Raw genomic sequence first — 14,753 nt, forward strand, 5'->3', positions numbered from 1 at the left:
TTGTAAGACTGTGAACAAAATGATCGCTTGAAAGTTATGTCGATTTGGAATTTAAGTCAATTGAAAATCCAGTACCACACAGTTAAATCACACTTTTAAGGTGTGATAAGAATGTTCATTCATGCCATCAGCTGGGAAACGCATTCCAATGCTTTACTTTGACAGATAAACGAATAGAAAAGAGCAAAAGAGATAGATACAGTGAACGCCATTTGAATCTGGCTTTTTGCTCATTTTGTATGGGTATCTACATTGGTGGTCGGAAAAATCTTATTCTCCACATAGAACGAAGCCAGAATGAAAAAAAAAAACAACAACTCACATAAAATTCTTCAGCTTTTCCAAAAGGAAAACCTTGAAAATGAAGAAGTATGAGCAATGGTATTGGCATACACACAAACGAATGGCGCCGCACACACTCGCACACTGTACAATGAGCAGTGGTGCCAAATTGAGTGTTCTTCCATCCATATGTGCAGCCATCCGCATGTGAGTATTTGTGTGTGAAACTTTTCCATGTGTGCTTTATCATTTACATTTGTTGATGAACATGAGCTAGGGGTCTATGTGTATGTGTGTGTGTCTTTTTTTCTCTTCTCTTTTGATTTGTGCTTGTTTGTGTGCGCTCTAAGCACCCGATTTTATATCACAATGCTTTCATCGCTGAACTTGGACAGCGAATACACTTTAACACAGGAAAATTCCCAGAATCTATAAGCTGAAAATTTAAGCTTTAAAGAGCGGAAAACCGATGACAATATCAAATGATATTGATGGATATGGTCTTTCTCGTTGTGTTTTTTTTTTTCGCTTGAATTTTATAAATTAATTGAGACTTTTCGTTACAGAAATAACCTGCAACTTTAAAAATCTTTTCAATTTTTCATTCTCTGATTTTATTTTTTGGCTGACTAATAAATCTCGTTTGCCGTTTTTTTTTTGTGTTTGAATTTGTAGCGAGCGCAATCTCTATATGCCAAAATTTTGGCATCGAATTATTTTTTTGTTGCCTTAATTTTTTTGTTTTTCGTCGTCCTTCTCGTTTTCTTGCTCGTTCACTCTTTTTGCTTCGTTTCAAAGCTGGCGCGCGCACGCAACATTTTCAAATTTCATTCATTGCAATGTATTGTTCTGTTGCGGTGTTGTGCATGTATTTGTCATTGCTGTCGTTGTCCCGATTCTGGAACAGTATTTGTATCTTATATATGTTTGCTACATTACGGTTCTATTTGTACGATTTGATTTCAAAAGATAGCATTTGTTGGTAGAATCTGCACTTGACGGAACACAATAAACCCATTCAACTGGGCAACGTTTTTTTTTTCTCTTCTGTTCTCTCTTACTCGTTCGTTCTCTTTTCCGTTTATTTCATCTCGTTTGTTCGTCACTGTTGCTGATGTTCGATTGCTGCCAAGAGCAGTTGCTTGAGCACTCCTTTGCCGAGGTGCTTTTTCCTTACTTCCTTCTTCTCTGTGTGTATGCCAACAGTATTAGTTGTAGTGGAACATTCACAGCTGATGCTTACATATTTTAACACAGTTACTATTGACCCCATGTTCTATTCTACCATTGATTCATGTATTAAAAATGGTAATGCCATGATACGATTGCAAACAGTCGAAATACATAAATGCATAAACAGGTTTTATGATTTTGTCTGTCCATTTTGAGCTTAGACATACCAAACAAGAAAAAAGCGAGAAAAAAAGCAGCGACGACGACGGCGGCATGCATATAGAAATACCAATCGAGAATTTGTCGCAATGATAAAAATAGCGCTGACGAATATTTTATCGAATGAAATTGAAACGAAAGAAGCGAGAAAAAAAATAGAAAGAGAGGAATAGAAAGAGTCGAATCGGTCGCATAATGAAATGGCCCGGTTGGAAACATCAAGCAATTACGCATGCGTACGCCCTTTCTTCGAGTACAGAACAAAAATGATATACACACACACAATTATGAAAACATTGTGGCACACACAAGTTTGCACAAGTTGGCGCCAAAATTCCTAAATTGCATTTTCACACATAATTTCATTTCTTTTCAAGTTGTGTTGTGGGCCATTTCTTTATTTTTCTTAGTCTACTTACCCGCTTTGCCGCCAATTCAACGATACCACACCATAAATGCATACAAAACACACATTTTTTTTCATTTTATGTTTTCTTTATTATCTTCAATAATAATAATAATGAATATGCGAAAATAAATGGAAACAAATTTAATGTACCATTGAATTTGGTATTATTCATATGCATATGATTTAATTCTAATAAACTGTGTATATGTTTTCTTTTTAATTTTTAATTCATTTACGAATCACGATCGATTTCATATCATGACAAGAATTTATTATAGATCTGTTGTTACAGTAAAAAAATGGTTTGTCAAAAAACTTGTTTGGGTTTTCCTCCTAATTGCTCGATAAAATCAATGACTTGTTATGTTCAATCTGTTTTCGTAAAATAATCACGAACGATTTCCTTTTTGTTCACCTTACCTAGGGATGATACAAAAAAATGGAAATAATGTAAATTAATCAACATGTAATGTTACGTTGGAATGTAGCATTTCTTACCCATGGTATTTCGTGGAATTTCGTCCATTAATTTTATAATTGATGGTATTTGATACGAAGCTATGCGTTCTTCACACCATTCGCGCAACTTTGGCAATGTTAATGCATCGTCTGATTTATCTTTGCACACAATGACAGCGGCAATTTTTTGTCCCCATGTTGGATCTGGTACACCAACAACACACACATCGCTTATCAATGGATGCTCTAATAAATGTGTTTCGATTTCCAATGCGGATATTTTATATGCGCCGGATTTAATAATATCAACATTTGATCGACCCAAAATTTTAAAAATGCCATTCTCATATTTGGCCACATCGCCTGTTTTAAACCAGCCATCATCATCGAATGAATTTTTTGTTTCTTCCGGTTTTTTATAATACTCCACAAATACTGATGGTCCTTTAACATACAACTCGCCAATATTCTCATTGTCTGGTGTTTCTGTTTTCGGTGATTCAGTAGTCGTCGTTGATTGTTGTTTTGGCGCTGTAAATTTAATGTCAACATTTTTGGACGGTGGTGCCCACAAACCTTTATCAAATTCACCGGTCACCTCGCATACCACACGTTTATCGTTTACTAATCGAATTCGTGTTCCGGGCAAAACACTTCCAACTGTGCCCGGTATGCGTTGCCGTTTTTCATCCATGTAATATGGATTCGACAGCACCATTCCAATTTCCGTCATTCCATATCGTTCGAGCAATTTATGGCCGGTTATTCGATGCCATGTATCAAATACCTTTGTTGGTAATGGTGCCGAACCCGAAACCATTAATCGAATATTCTTTTCGCATAATTCACGTATGTATTCGACCATTCGATCATTTTTGCCAAATGCTTTATCATATTCGGCAATCAGAAGACTGTAAATGGTTGGAACGGCCATAAAGACGCTAATACGATCTTTTGTCGGTGTATTGACATTTAATAGTTTACTCCATACAACGGTCGGATCGAATTTTTGATGCATTATCACCTTTGCACCAACGGACAATGGGCATAACAATGCATTTACAGATCCATGCACATGATTTAATGGCAACACATGCAACAGTTTATCTTTTTGGTTAATATCCCAGACTTTAGTCAATGTCAGTGTTTGTGATTGGATGGCATTGTGTGAAATGACGGTACCTTTAGGCAAACCAGTAGACCCCGATGTATATAGTATCAGTGCATTTGAATTTCGATAGAATTTGCCATTAGAAAAATGATCGTTGATCTCGATTACGTTGGGGTCAAAATCGATTTCACATGGAATGCAACTATGATCCAAACAAATAACTTTGCGTCCCAATGCTTCGGCCACTGGTCTCAATTTTGTTTCGTATTCCGGTGTGACGACGATAATTTGCGCATCCGAATCACTAACAAAATACTTCAATAGTTCTGGTGGATGACGTGAACTCAATGGCACCGCTTTGATTGTATCGAAAATAATGAGAATTTATATTAATGATGGAAACAAATTGTATTGTTTTTGGCCTACCAGTTTGGCCTGCAATCCAACAAGCCCATTGCACAACTGAATTTACCGCCGAATTTGGGCATAGGAAGGCAACTTTGTTTTCATTTGCTGCCTCTGAAAATAAAGAAAAATTTGAATGAAAAAAATTGACAGAAATATGTTGAAATTCACACATCCTATGATTGCTGAGAAAAATTAATTTGCATTGATTCTCACCGGAACATTGTGATGATAATTCAATGGATAATTTTTGTGCGGCTTCAATTAATTGTCGATACGAATATTCGCCGGTTTCGTCTTTGATTGCAATTTTATGACCGTAGAGTAGAGCCCGTTTGAAAACTGGAACTACATCGCCCTTTTTTATTTCATTGTCAAAGTGTTTTTGTAGTTCATCCGTGCCAATTGGTTCTTTCAATTCGACTTTTCGTTGTGATATCGATGCTGCAGCGGCGGCTGTTGCATCCGCTGATAAATTATCGGAACGTGATGCAAATGTTCGATTTATTTGCTTTATGATATGCCATCTCGGCACATTTTTTACACAAAAACTGAATCGCAATAACGTGGCAGACATTCTCTCATTTGATCAATTCGTACACCAATGCTGCTGATCCACTTGAAAGCTTCGACTATTTTGTACAAGGAGAAAATTTTGATGTGACCAATATGCCATAAAATAAAATATGTGATCGCATCAAGCCAAAGAAAAGACGGAAATTAAAATCACATTTAGACGATTGAATAAAAAGAGAGCAATTAAAATTTTGTTGGCGCCACTCTTGCAAAATATTAACAACGCAAAAATCACATGAACTAAAAAGCAAAAACGGCGACGACGACGATGACAACGAAAAGCAAAAAACAACAATTTACGTCAGTGTCGATGTTTACTGTTTGAAATATTCCGATATTGCATGCAAAATAGACTTTTTACATCATTTTCTTTTTGTTATTTCTCAATGAGGCGAGCATTTCTCACCTTAAACAAGAATTTGTTTCCAATTTCTTATCACAATTCGATCCAAAATTTCGGCAAATTTTCGAATAAATTACTTTAAATAGAATATTTAACAAAATATTTGCAATATACTCGATAATGCGTTTTGCCACAATCAACTATACAAATTCCCGAACAGCGATTGACACTCATACAGAGACCTCACTACTACGACAATTTGCACTGTCACGAGTCTATTGCTAATATTTACAGAGTATGTATATGACAACACCAACATGCGACAACACTGACCTTTCGCTTTTAAATGTGACTTTTTGAAACCGAAAATAAGGCACAACGAGATTAAAATTCACTTTCGTTGTTTCGAAAGGCCATTCTCGGAAAGAATGTTTGATACAACATCGAAATTACGTTTATTGCGTTATTCATATGTATTTACACAATATGAAATGCAAAAAAGGAAATTACATTTTATGCTTTGTCTTATTTTTTCATTTTTATTTTTGTTTTATCAATTAAAAAAAAATCTTTTCAAACAAAAAACAAATGTGAAATAAGTTGGTATATAACATGATGCCAATCAATGTTTTGTTGCATTTTATATTTGAGTATAAATAACAGAACCACCATTCTGAATGACTTTGTATGGACGTGATCGTGCTCTTCCTCGAAATACATTTAAGAATGTCTTTTCAGCTTTAACTTCGTTTGAAGACGACGATAATCGTATCGATTCCGTTTCAATGAAAATATCTAACGAAGACATCGCACGTTTCAACTGCAAAATTAATACGTTCGACACATTTCTCTTGAACGATTCAATGGAATTGATCCAATACTCCATCTCCTGTAAAATGAATTAGAATAATTTATTTATTTTTAATTCGATTAAATTGGTATTTATCAAAAAAAAAAAAAAAAAACCCAACAAGACCTTAATGTCATTGCTGTTCGATGAAAGCAATCGAGATCCGTTCACGTTGAGTGTTATGGCCCATATTGGACATTCAGCTGGGAAATTCGGCGAAACACTAATAAAACCATCCATTTTGGCCGAACCACGAATCAATACAGCATGATACAAGAGATGGTTTGACGTGACCAAATTTTCATCAATAAAACGACTTGTGGCCAATGTACGTTCAGCGTATTCAACAAAAGTAATTGGTGACCATTGTGCTAATATACAAGATGGTGCATTTGTACCGGCGCCTTTCGAACCATTTCCAATGAGTTGCTCTAATGCCAACACTTGCCGATACAATTGATAACGTGCCTTCAATCGTGTATGCATTTTTTCAACAATTTCTGGTACCGTTTCTTGCGTTTGTTCATTATTTGAAAATGTTGATACCGTCGATTTTGAACTAACGATAAAATTCAAACCGCACAAATTTTGTGCCCATGTAAAGGGTTTGCCCAATTGATGTTCACCCAATTTCATGAAAAATGTGGACGGATCCAATGACAAATGATGCAACTATGGAAAAATGATTTTTAAGAACTTTTTTTTCTTTGAATTGAATCGATACGACCAATTTTCAACTTACTGTGTATTTGGTTTTTGGATGAAGCACCTCGTTATCGTCATTTTCATTCGTCAATAAACAATTCATAATTTTTGTTGGATCCAATACATCTCTGTGGAAATAAAATAAGCCCATTTGAGTTTGGAAAAATAATTTCGGTGTATATTTTTTCAAAAAATAAATGACATCAAAATTACCTGGCTGCAACACCTTCTGTTTCAAAATCAACCAATTTTGTTTGTACAGTCACAAAACGTAATGCCGGAAGAAAATAGAATGTAATTGACAACGTTGGTCCGTTATTTGATGCAGCTGCTGGCAACTGAAATTAAAAGAAAATGTAATTTTTAGCAAAAAGAAAAAAAAAGATATTTAGATTTAAAATGATTAAATAGAAAATTTAATTTTGTCATACTTTGAATGTAATCGATAATGGATGTGGTTTGTATACATTAACTTCAGTCGTCACGGTGCTCAATTGGCGTCGATGGTGATGTTTTTTTGATGAATGTGGTCCATCCTGGTTTTAATAAATTAGAAATTGTTCACAATTCAGTTGAATAAAATTGAAAATTAAAAAAAGTCTCACATTTTCCGGATCGTCATCGTCATCTCCTGCGTCATCTAAAACCAATGAGAAAATAATCATTATTGTTGTTCTTTAAAGATACCTTGTCATATTTAAATAAAAAAAAAAATACACAAGGGTCCCTCACCTGATTCATCGCCAGCATTTTCACCTTCGTTCTCCACTTTATCGGTGCTTTCAAGTTCTTTTGCTTCATCCTCATCACCAACGATGCGTGTATCGATAAGTTTATTGCTGATTTCGGCATATGCACTTAAATTCACGTATGCCACATACAATGGTCGCGGTAACAATCGTGCTATTTTTTCCGTTTTCCATTCTTTTTCGATATTAATTTCAAGTGCATCTTGTAGCGGTCGTGTTGACTTTAGCAATTGATCCAAACAAGGCATAAGTGATTGCAGTCGATTTGTTTTCGAATCAATTTCACGTGCAACACTCTCTTTGGCTGTTTGTAATGTTTTACACATTGCGGCCAATTCCTTGCGTTGATGTAATTCCCATTCAAGTCGTGCCAAGCGGCGTGCATGCTCATCGTTTTGTGTTTTTTCCGGTCGTGATATCGTTTCCGGTGCCTCTTCATAGAATTTTTGTTCGTCAACCAAATCGATTTCTTCGTCTTGGCTCTTGAATTGAAAACATTGTTGCACTTCTTTTCGCAAATGATCGGCTTCATACAGTAGATTTTGTAATTGCAATTTATTACTATCGACCGTTAATTTTTCCTTATGCAATGCATCACGACCGGCACGCAGCCGCACCTTATCCAATCGACTAAGTTTCTTTAGTTGAGCAAATAGAAATGAGCCGGTAATTCGTTTGGCTTTGATTTCTTCTTGTGCTTTGCTGGAATTTTGCGTTTTAAGTTGGGCAATTTCAGCGAAAATTGTTTTCAATTTTTCACACGTTTCTAAAAATAAATCGGCATCCACATCAGCCGATCGTTTTTTTGATTCTTCCTCTTCGAATTGAATGACATTCTGAAAATTCAAGCGATAGAAATTCTTATTGTTTCGGCTAAATACTTTGTTGCTCGAAAATAAGAGGTTATGTTTGTTGTCCGTACAACAAAAAAAAAATCAACAACCATCACAGTCGTCAAGTACTTACCGCATAAACATCAACTTTTACTTGCTTGGCTGGTACTTCGGTTGAATTGCTAGAATTAGATTTTCGATGTTTTTTACTATCGATCGATTCTCGATCTGACTCTTTTTCGCGTTTGTTTACCATCGTTGATTGGAATTCTTTCAATTCACTTTTAAAATTTACTATCGATGCTTATTCGATGTAGTGGCAACAAAACTATGAGTCTGACTTTGACATTCCAGTTGAAAAACTCAACTGAAATGAAGAGGCAACACACACACACGCACATATATAAACGTACGCTTGCGGTGAATTTTGAATGGTGTATATGTGTGCGTTAAATTCTTTACGAAATGTCACTGAACCTAATTCAATTCGAATGGTTCGTTCACACTTAATTTTCATACGTTTTGTTTTGTAGAAAATTACAAAATTGTCAACTATTTGCGCAAAAATTCAATCGACTTCCATCAAATGCTTTTAATTGAATGCATTTATAGAAATATTTTTATACGATTAGCGACCCGTTTTACATCGTTTCCAATTCGAAATTGACGTTCGTTCAGTGGACGTTTAAATGTCTCTATCTGAATGAATATGAGACGCCGTCGCAATGCACGACATTTCAATCTGTCAACTGAATTCTAAATTGAAACATTTCAAATTTACTAAATGTGTGAAAGAAACAATATATTCGTGCTTTACGGACGGAACTCTTGAAGTATCGAAAAAAAAAATTCTCATTCTTTCGCTCAATCAATTTAATTACTGATTCTACATCAATTACTACAATTCTATTTATGGAAAACCATTTTACATGAGAAAAAACCGCGATCATTTTCAATATGCGAATAAAACGAATCAGTTCAGATTTTTAGATTAGCTATAGAAAACAAATTGTTAATATTACTGTGCATGATCAATATATATTTCTTAAAACGGACAGACAAAGACACAAGACCGACAAAATTGTGTGGTTTTTATTGACGATAGCAAAAATAAGACAATTTAAATAAGGTGTTGGTAATTAAATTTACAACATTGGACCATTGAGATTAAAATAGCCAAATAATGTGGCCAAAACTTTTAGACTTAACACATGATGAATGCCGAGGTGCACTGAGGCGTTTGGGTAAGCGAACCATCATGATTTTTAAATTGTATAGATATTTAATGGTCGATTGTTTTTCACATTTGCAGAATTAGAGTCCTATTCGAATGTGGTTGGTGCATTCCGTGCTCAAGGAACATTGAATGAGAATAAATTAAGAATTTTAAAAGATTTACGAGAAGCATTTCATATATCTGATGCACGACATAAAGCCGAAGTTCGACGGGTCGTTAACGATGAATCTCTCTCAACTATAGCAAAAACGTATGCCATTTTCAATTGACATTTCATTAGAGCTATTATTGATATCGGAGAAGTGCGGACATTAGTGAGTGACCGTACTTATTCCATTCAGTTTTTCAAGTGCGCCACATGAATACAAGAGAGATCAGCACTTACAAAAAAGAATCCACACCTTCGCGGTGCCTGTAACGGCTCTACATTACATTCTGTTTACTCGAAATTGACATTGCAGTTTGATTGCAATTTATGCATTCTATTTATTCATGCTTTGTTTGTTTGTACTTTATTCACATCAGGATTTATGGACCAAATAGTGAAATCGAATGGAATAAAGAAGGTAGTCGAGGTTTTTTGATAATTAATCGCAAACCATCTCAGACAGCGTTGTCAGTTGTTGCTGATAAAGCCAGTGAATTGGGCGCAACACTCAATAAATACTTACAACATCCCACTGAGACAACGAGAGATCGTTTACTTAATGTAGATAATGATGTTAGCACAGTGGATAAAATTGTGACCAGCGATCCAAGTATCGTAAGTATCTTCAAAATGGGATTTCCCTTGTTTTCTTTTGCGCCTAATTTAATGGCATTGAACTTAAACTTTTATGACTAAATTTCGATAACTATTTTTTTTCTTAAACTCAGCCAAAAGTAAAGACTAAACAAGAGAAACCGGTTGTCATTCCGGCAAAAAAATTGGATGGAAATCTTGTAGAAATGAGTGCACCGGCAGTATCAAAAAAGAGAGATTCAATAAAACATCAAACTGTCACAACAGAGCATCCAGCCTTGAAAAGCCCTTCCAATGCACCACCAGGAACAACTGGAACAACAGTAGTAGCAACAGCACCAGCGCCAATTGAAAGTAAATCAATTCAATTACCGAAAGTGGAACATGTACAAATGCCCAAACCAATAACAGCAAATAGCCGTCGACGCAAAAGTACAACGTCATTGGTAAATATTGATGGTTCACCACAGCCAAAAGCCATTCTTATCACGAACCGAAGGGACACAATAACTGAAACAAACTCAAGATTCCTGGAACCGCTCGAACCACAAGCTCTATCAAAACTGACGACACCGCTGTCGACACAGGCTCAACATCAACTACAACCACCGTCACATCAACAACAACGACAACAGCAACAACAGCAACAACAGCAACAACAGCAACAACAGCAACAACAGCAACAACAGCAACAGCAGCAACATACAATAAAATCCATATCAAAACCGACGATTGTAAACGAAGTTCGATTGATTTCAAAAGAAACAGCGGATAAAAGAGAGAGTATCATTCGTCAGACGAAAACACAGAGTCCAATATCGGTGCATCGAACGCTACCATCGAACGAACCCAATGTACAAGTAATCGAAGCGATCTTACCATCAAATGTGGAGACGATCAAAGGTACACGAAATGTTTTGGATGCAATAAGCAAAGGCGCCCAACTCGTTAAAGTCATCGAATCAAAAGTAGTTGTTAAACAACCACAACAGCAACAGCAAAGGACGGTCACAGCAACGATACAAGCTCAACCAATGATCAAAGCATCTCCAGTTATATCAACTTATATGCCAGTTAAAGTATCTGCTGTAGACTATCAAACGCCCAAGGCGCATAAATTTCAGGTCATTGCAACAGATACAGCAACAACAACAACAACAACCACACCGCAAATTGTAAACAATGTAAATGTAATTCAACATCAAAAGCAGCAGCAGCAACAACAACAACAACAGCAACAGCAACGGACGGTCACAGTAACGAATCACAAAAATGACATTATCTCAATACCGACCGCACGTAATCCAAATATTGTAAAAACCAGTGACAAAATAATGCATATAACGTCGCCTCATCTGCCTACACAAAATGTGCAACAGAAAAATTATATTAAAAAATCGATAAATGTTGCCAATCTACAAGGGCAGAATCTAGGGTATACTTACTTTAAAAATTACTATTCCATTATTGAAGAATGCTATCCATTCTTTCGATTATTTTTCCATTACTTCCATTACGTTCCATTACATATTGATTAATTCCCATTATTTCCATTCTTTTCTTTGTGATTAACCCTAGGCAGAATCTTTTGAAATATCCACCAAAGCATATTCTTCAAATGTTACAATCAACGTCAAATCCGCGACCGGTGAGCGTTTATCCAAAAACGACCATTTTAAAAGGTATGGAATTGCTTTGTCACTTTTTTGTAAAATAAAAATTATTAACTGAATGAGTGTTCTCAGCCGTTCCAGCACAAATGCCAACAATCAACGAACTTCAGGCACAAGAATATGTATACGAAGAAGAGGTAAACAATTGGCAACATTTCGATCCAACGCGCATCGATCAACCCAATGGCTATGTTAAAATTGTACGAAATCAATCTGTAAACAATGGACGAGACTATCAAAAGCATTCAAATGTTCTAGCCGACAATGTAATTTACGACGAGGATATTATAACCGAAGAATACATCACCACTGAAGAGTATGACGATGCCGACAATGTCATTGAACTAGACGAAGATGAAGATGATGATGTTATTTTGGTTAGTGATAATCTCAGAGCATCATAAAATTACAAAAAAAAAAAAACACTCACACAGATGACGATAAAACGAGATAAGGAATAAAATTGATAATAAATAAAATGCAACTTTGTTTATTCTTTTTGAATTGTACTTAATTACGTGTTTTCTTTTATTGTATTATTATTCGAATAAATTTTTTGCATGTTTGTATATATATTCAAATTCCGCATGGCATTAAAAAAACAAGTTAACAACTTTCATTTCCAATAATAAAATTTTCTATATATATTTAACAATTTGATGGAAACTTTTTTATTTGAACCAAAATGAGATGACATTAAACTATAAGTCTCAATTTTGGTAATGATCTATTCCCATTCAGAATCATCATCACTGCGATCTGTATTCGATGCGTCTAGTTTTGGTGGCGCTGGTATCATTGACGATATGCTATCCATTAAATTCGAACTTGAGGGTGTTTTCGATGTGGCAGCCGGATTATTTGATTGTTTCTCATTTTCTTTGGCACCAGATATTCCTTTGCGACGCATTGCCAACTTTTTGTGAAGATCTGCCATTAAATCGCCGGATGGTGAAGCAGCAGCAGCAGCAGCAGCAGCGGCAGCCGGTTTCTGAACAAATTTAAATTATTAAATTAAAAAATATCCATTCAATGAAGTGAACCACAATAGCTTACCGGTTTCTCTACTCTCAATGAAGTTGCTCTTAGCTTTGCCTTTCCAAGACCACCCGCCTGTCTAATGGCTGACATAAGAGTACTGTGTGGATTTTCTTCTTCAAATCTTGGCTTTGGTAGTGGTTCACTTTTGATTATTTCCTTTTTGACTTCTGTTTTACTAGGTTCGCTTAAATTGACTGATGGAGGTGGAGGTGGAGGTGGAGGTGGTGGTGGTGGCAGTGTTGAAGTAGGCGGAGGCGGTGGAGGTGGAGGAGTTGCAACAGTTGTAGTGATGCTTGGCTTTTCCATCGATTGAGATTCATCCTTGGTTTTATCCATTGCTTTTACGTTAACATTTTGTATTGGGATTGGTGGCAACGCGGAATAGTCTTGTGTTGGAATAAGATTTGTTTGTGGAACATCTGGAGAAGGCACTGGCGGCAAATTAGGTACATCAATTTTCATCGATTGTGTGGGTACAATGAGCAAGTCATCAATATTACTTATATTAAATTCAATATCACCAGCAATACCTGAAATATAAAATTGGTTTAATAAAAAATTGCAAATGCTCATCAGTTGTAGATTCATTCAAATTATTTGTCGCATACCAGGTAAATCAGGCAGAAATTGTGGCACATCCAATTCAGGTGCATTCGTGATATGCGGTGAATAAAATAATTCGTTCATTTTTTTCGTGCTCAGATTTCGATTCAGCACTGGCAATGGAATGTTATCAATTTTTGAGCTTGGTCTCTCTGGACTTTTGATGTCCGACCTGGGTGTTGTTCGTGGTTTCGATGTTGATGTTATCATGCTACTTCTGCCAAACATTATTTTCGGTTCGTTAAACAACAATAGATCATTAATTGATTCCGTATAATGTGGAAATGGTCGTGGTCCCATTGGTAGCGATTTTGTGGTGGGATTTTTCTTTGGCGGTTTTCGCACATGATAAAATACCAATTTGTCATCGATTAATCGATTTGCAATCGTATCCGGTTTACTTTGGATTTTATAATCGATGATCATTTCAATTGGTTTACGATTCAATGGTGAAAATGTTGCCTCAAAGTCTTCGGACACAGTTGAACCGGGATATTTTGCTGGTGAAAATATTGTAATCGCTTTATTTATACCAACTAGACTGTCGATTTTATTCTTTACGGCAGCCGTGCGATCATTCAATGAACGAATTTTTTCATTGTTTCGCTCGATACGAGCATCAATTTTATCAAACACTTCATTCACTACATTGCTCAAGTATTCAAAACAGTTTGCTGTCTGCACTATGGTTTCTTCATGTCGTAAATCTGGCCGAATTAAAAACAATTCATATAAATACATTACTTTAATTACGATTTTTATGAGTTTTCAACTGTTTCCTTCCTCTTTTTTTAGATTTTGCCTTTGAACCAGTATAATAATCATCAAGTTGTGTTTTGACATATAGCAATGAATGAAAAAATAGAAGAATAAAAATTTATTGAAACACACAAATACATACATTGAGATGACACTACGATTTTGACAGTTCAGAGTATACATGTGACGTAATGATTCCATATGTCATATCGACGGACGATTTTGAGTTACAAATAAAAAAAAGAATGCACCAAAAAAGCTTTTGGTAAAGTGCTTTATTGGTAATTGACAAGTAACCGTTAATACTGATAAGTATTTTTCATTTATAAGCGAATCTTGACATTTCACATTTTATTGTAAAAAATTGAGTTTTCTCATTCAAATTGAGAAAAAATATCTCGTAAATTTATTTAAATAAAAAACAAACGTTTTTTATCGATAAGATAATTTAAAACAATATTTGATTAAGCAGTTATCAATTGACAACGAAGTTAAATCAATAACACAATAATTCAAGAGAAATAAGAAAGACGAAGGAAACAAAAACGTGTTCTATTCGTTGTGTTCGGCGACTTTGTTAGAGA

General features: G+C 35.4%; 4 protein-coding genes across 5 annotated transcripts; 1 reads left to right on the forward strand and 3 right to left on the reverse strand.

Moving 5' to 3' along the window:
- Positions 1–2,235: 2,235 nt before the first annotated feature.
- Positions 2,236–5,204, reverse strand: LOC116340216 (malonate--CoA ligase ACSF3, mitochondrial). The gene is made up of 5 exons (XM_031766569.1): positions 5,041–5,204; positions 4,275–4,690; positions 4,080–4,172; positions 2,582–4,009; positions 2,236–2,503 (listed from the first exon to the last, which is right to left on the reverse strand). The coding sequence occupies exons 2-5, from the start codon at positions 4,633–4,635 to the stop codon at positions 2,451–2,453; spliced, it is 1,935 nt and encodes a 644-aa protein (XP_031622429.1). The 5' UTR covers positions 4,636–4,690; positions 5,041–5,204; the 3' UTR covers positions 2,236–2,450.
- A 348-nt stretch (positions 5,205–5,552) lies between these two features.
- On the reverse strand, positions 5,553–8,498 carry LOC116340084 (THO complex subunit 5 homolog). The gene is made up of 8 exons (XM_031766297.1): positions 8,248–8,498; positions 7,265–8,117; positions 7,138–7,172; positions 6,964–7,068; positions 6,746–6,870; positions 6,570–6,660; positions 5,954–6,499; positions 5,553–5,866 (listed from the first exon to the last, which is right to left on the reverse strand). The coding sequence occupies exons 1-8, from the start codon at positions 8,368–8,370 to the stop codon at positions 5,618–5,620; spliced, it is 2,127 nt and encodes a 708-aa protein (XP_031622157.1). The 5' UTR covers positions 8,371–8,498; the 3' UTR covers positions 5,553–5,617.
- A 369-nt stretch (positions 8,499–8,867) lies between these two features.
- LOC116340074 (BRCA2-interacting transcriptional repressor EMSY-like) lies at positions 8,868–12,244 on the forward strand. 2 transcript variants are annotated; one of them, XR_004201056.1, is made up of 6 exons: positions 8,868–9,358; positions 9,427–9,601; positions 9,877–10,114; positions 10,228–11,528; positions 11,676–11,775; positions 11,839–11,863. XR_004201056.1 is itself a non-coding variant. In XM_031766266.1 (6 exons), exons 1-6 carry the CDS (start codon positions 9,298–9,300, stop codon positions 12,168–12,170), a joined length of 2,211 nt encoding a protein of 736 aa, XP_031622126.1. In that variant the 5' UTR covers positions 8,868–9,297; the 3' UTR covers positions 12,171–12,244. The 2 variants fall into 2 exon arrangements, 1 of the variants encoding a protein (XP_031622126.1); XM_031766266.1 differs by having other exon boundaries at positions 11,672–11,775; positions 11,839–12,244.
- A 136-nt stretch (positions 12,245–12,380) lies between these two features.
- Positions 12,381–14,266, reverse strand: LOC116340141 (WASH complex subunit 1-like). Its single transcript, XM_031766412.1, has 3 exons — positions 13,416–14,266; positions 12,823–13,337; positions 12,381–12,757 (listed from the first exon to the last, which is right to left on the reverse strand). The coding sequence occupies exons 1-3, from the start codon at positions 14,149–14,151 to the stop codon at positions 12,494–12,496; spliced, it is 1,515 nt and encodes a 504-aa protein (XP_031622272.1). The 5' UTR covers positions 14,152–14,266; the 3' UTR covers positions 12,381–12,493.
- Between the last annotated feature and the right edge of the window lie 487 nt (positions 14,267–14,753).

This window comes from Contarinia nasturtii, unplaced genomic scaffold (genome assembly GCF_009176525.2).
Source record: "Contarinia nasturtii isolate CC-2019 unplaced genomic scaffold, AAFC_CNas_1.1 Cnas_scaffold_630, whole genome shotgun sequence".
In the NCBI taxonomy this organism is placed as follows: domain Eukaryota; kingdom Metazoa; phylum Arthropoda; class Insecta; order Diptera; family Cecidomyiidae; genus Contarinia; species Contarinia nasturtii.

Bases quoted from the DNA above. Each gene is read 5' to 3' on its own strand.
- LOC116340216 (XM_031766569.1), bottom strand. From the start codon at position 4,635: ATGTCTGCCACGTTATTGCGATTCAGTTTTTGTGTAAAAAATGTGCCG. The intron at 4,173-4,274 runs GTGAGAATCAAT...CTTTATTTTCAG, and splicing joins ATTATCATCACAATGTTCCG to AGGCAGCAAATGAAAACAAA. The intron at 4,010-4,079 runs GTAGGCCAAAAA...ATACAATCAAAG, and splicing joins TTGGATTGCAGGCCAAACTG to CGGTGCCATTGAGTTCACGT.
- LOC116340084 (XM_031766297.1), bottom strand. From the start codon at position 8,370: ATGGTAAACAAACGCGAAAAAGAGTCAGATCGAGAATCGATCGATAGT. The intron at 7,069-7,137 runs GTGAGACTTTTT...TATTAAAACCAG, and splicing joins ACGATGACGATCCGGAAAAT to GATGGACCACATTCATCAAA. The intron at 6,661-6,745 runs GTAATTTTGATG...TTATTTCCACAG, and splicing joins ACAGAAGGTGTTGCAGCCAG to AGATGTATTGGATCCAACAA.
- LOC116340074 (XM_031766266.1), top strand. From the start codon at position 9,298: ATGTGGCCAAAACTTTTAGACTTAACACATGATGAATGCCGAGGTGCA. The intron at 9,359-9,426 runs GTAAGCGAACCA...TCACATTTGCAG, and splicing joins AGGTGCACTGAGGCGTTTGG to AATTAGAGTCCTATTCGAAT. The intron at 11,776-11,838 runs GTATGGAATTGC...GAGTGTTCTCAG, and splicing joins AAAAACGACCATTTTAAAAG to CCGTTCCAGCACAAATGCCA.
- LOC116340141 (XM_031766412.1), bottom strand. From the start codon at position 14,151: ATGTATTTATATGAATTGTTTTTAATTCGGCCAGATTTACGACATGAA. The intron at 13,338-13,415 runs GTATGCGACAAA...TTTATATTTCAG, and splicing joins ATTTCTGCCTGATTTACCTG to GTATTGCTGGTGATATTGAA. The intron at 12,758-12,822 runs GTAAGCTATTGT...AAATTTGTTCAG, and splicing joins CATTGAGAGTAGAGAAACCG to AAACCGGCTGCCGCTGCTGC.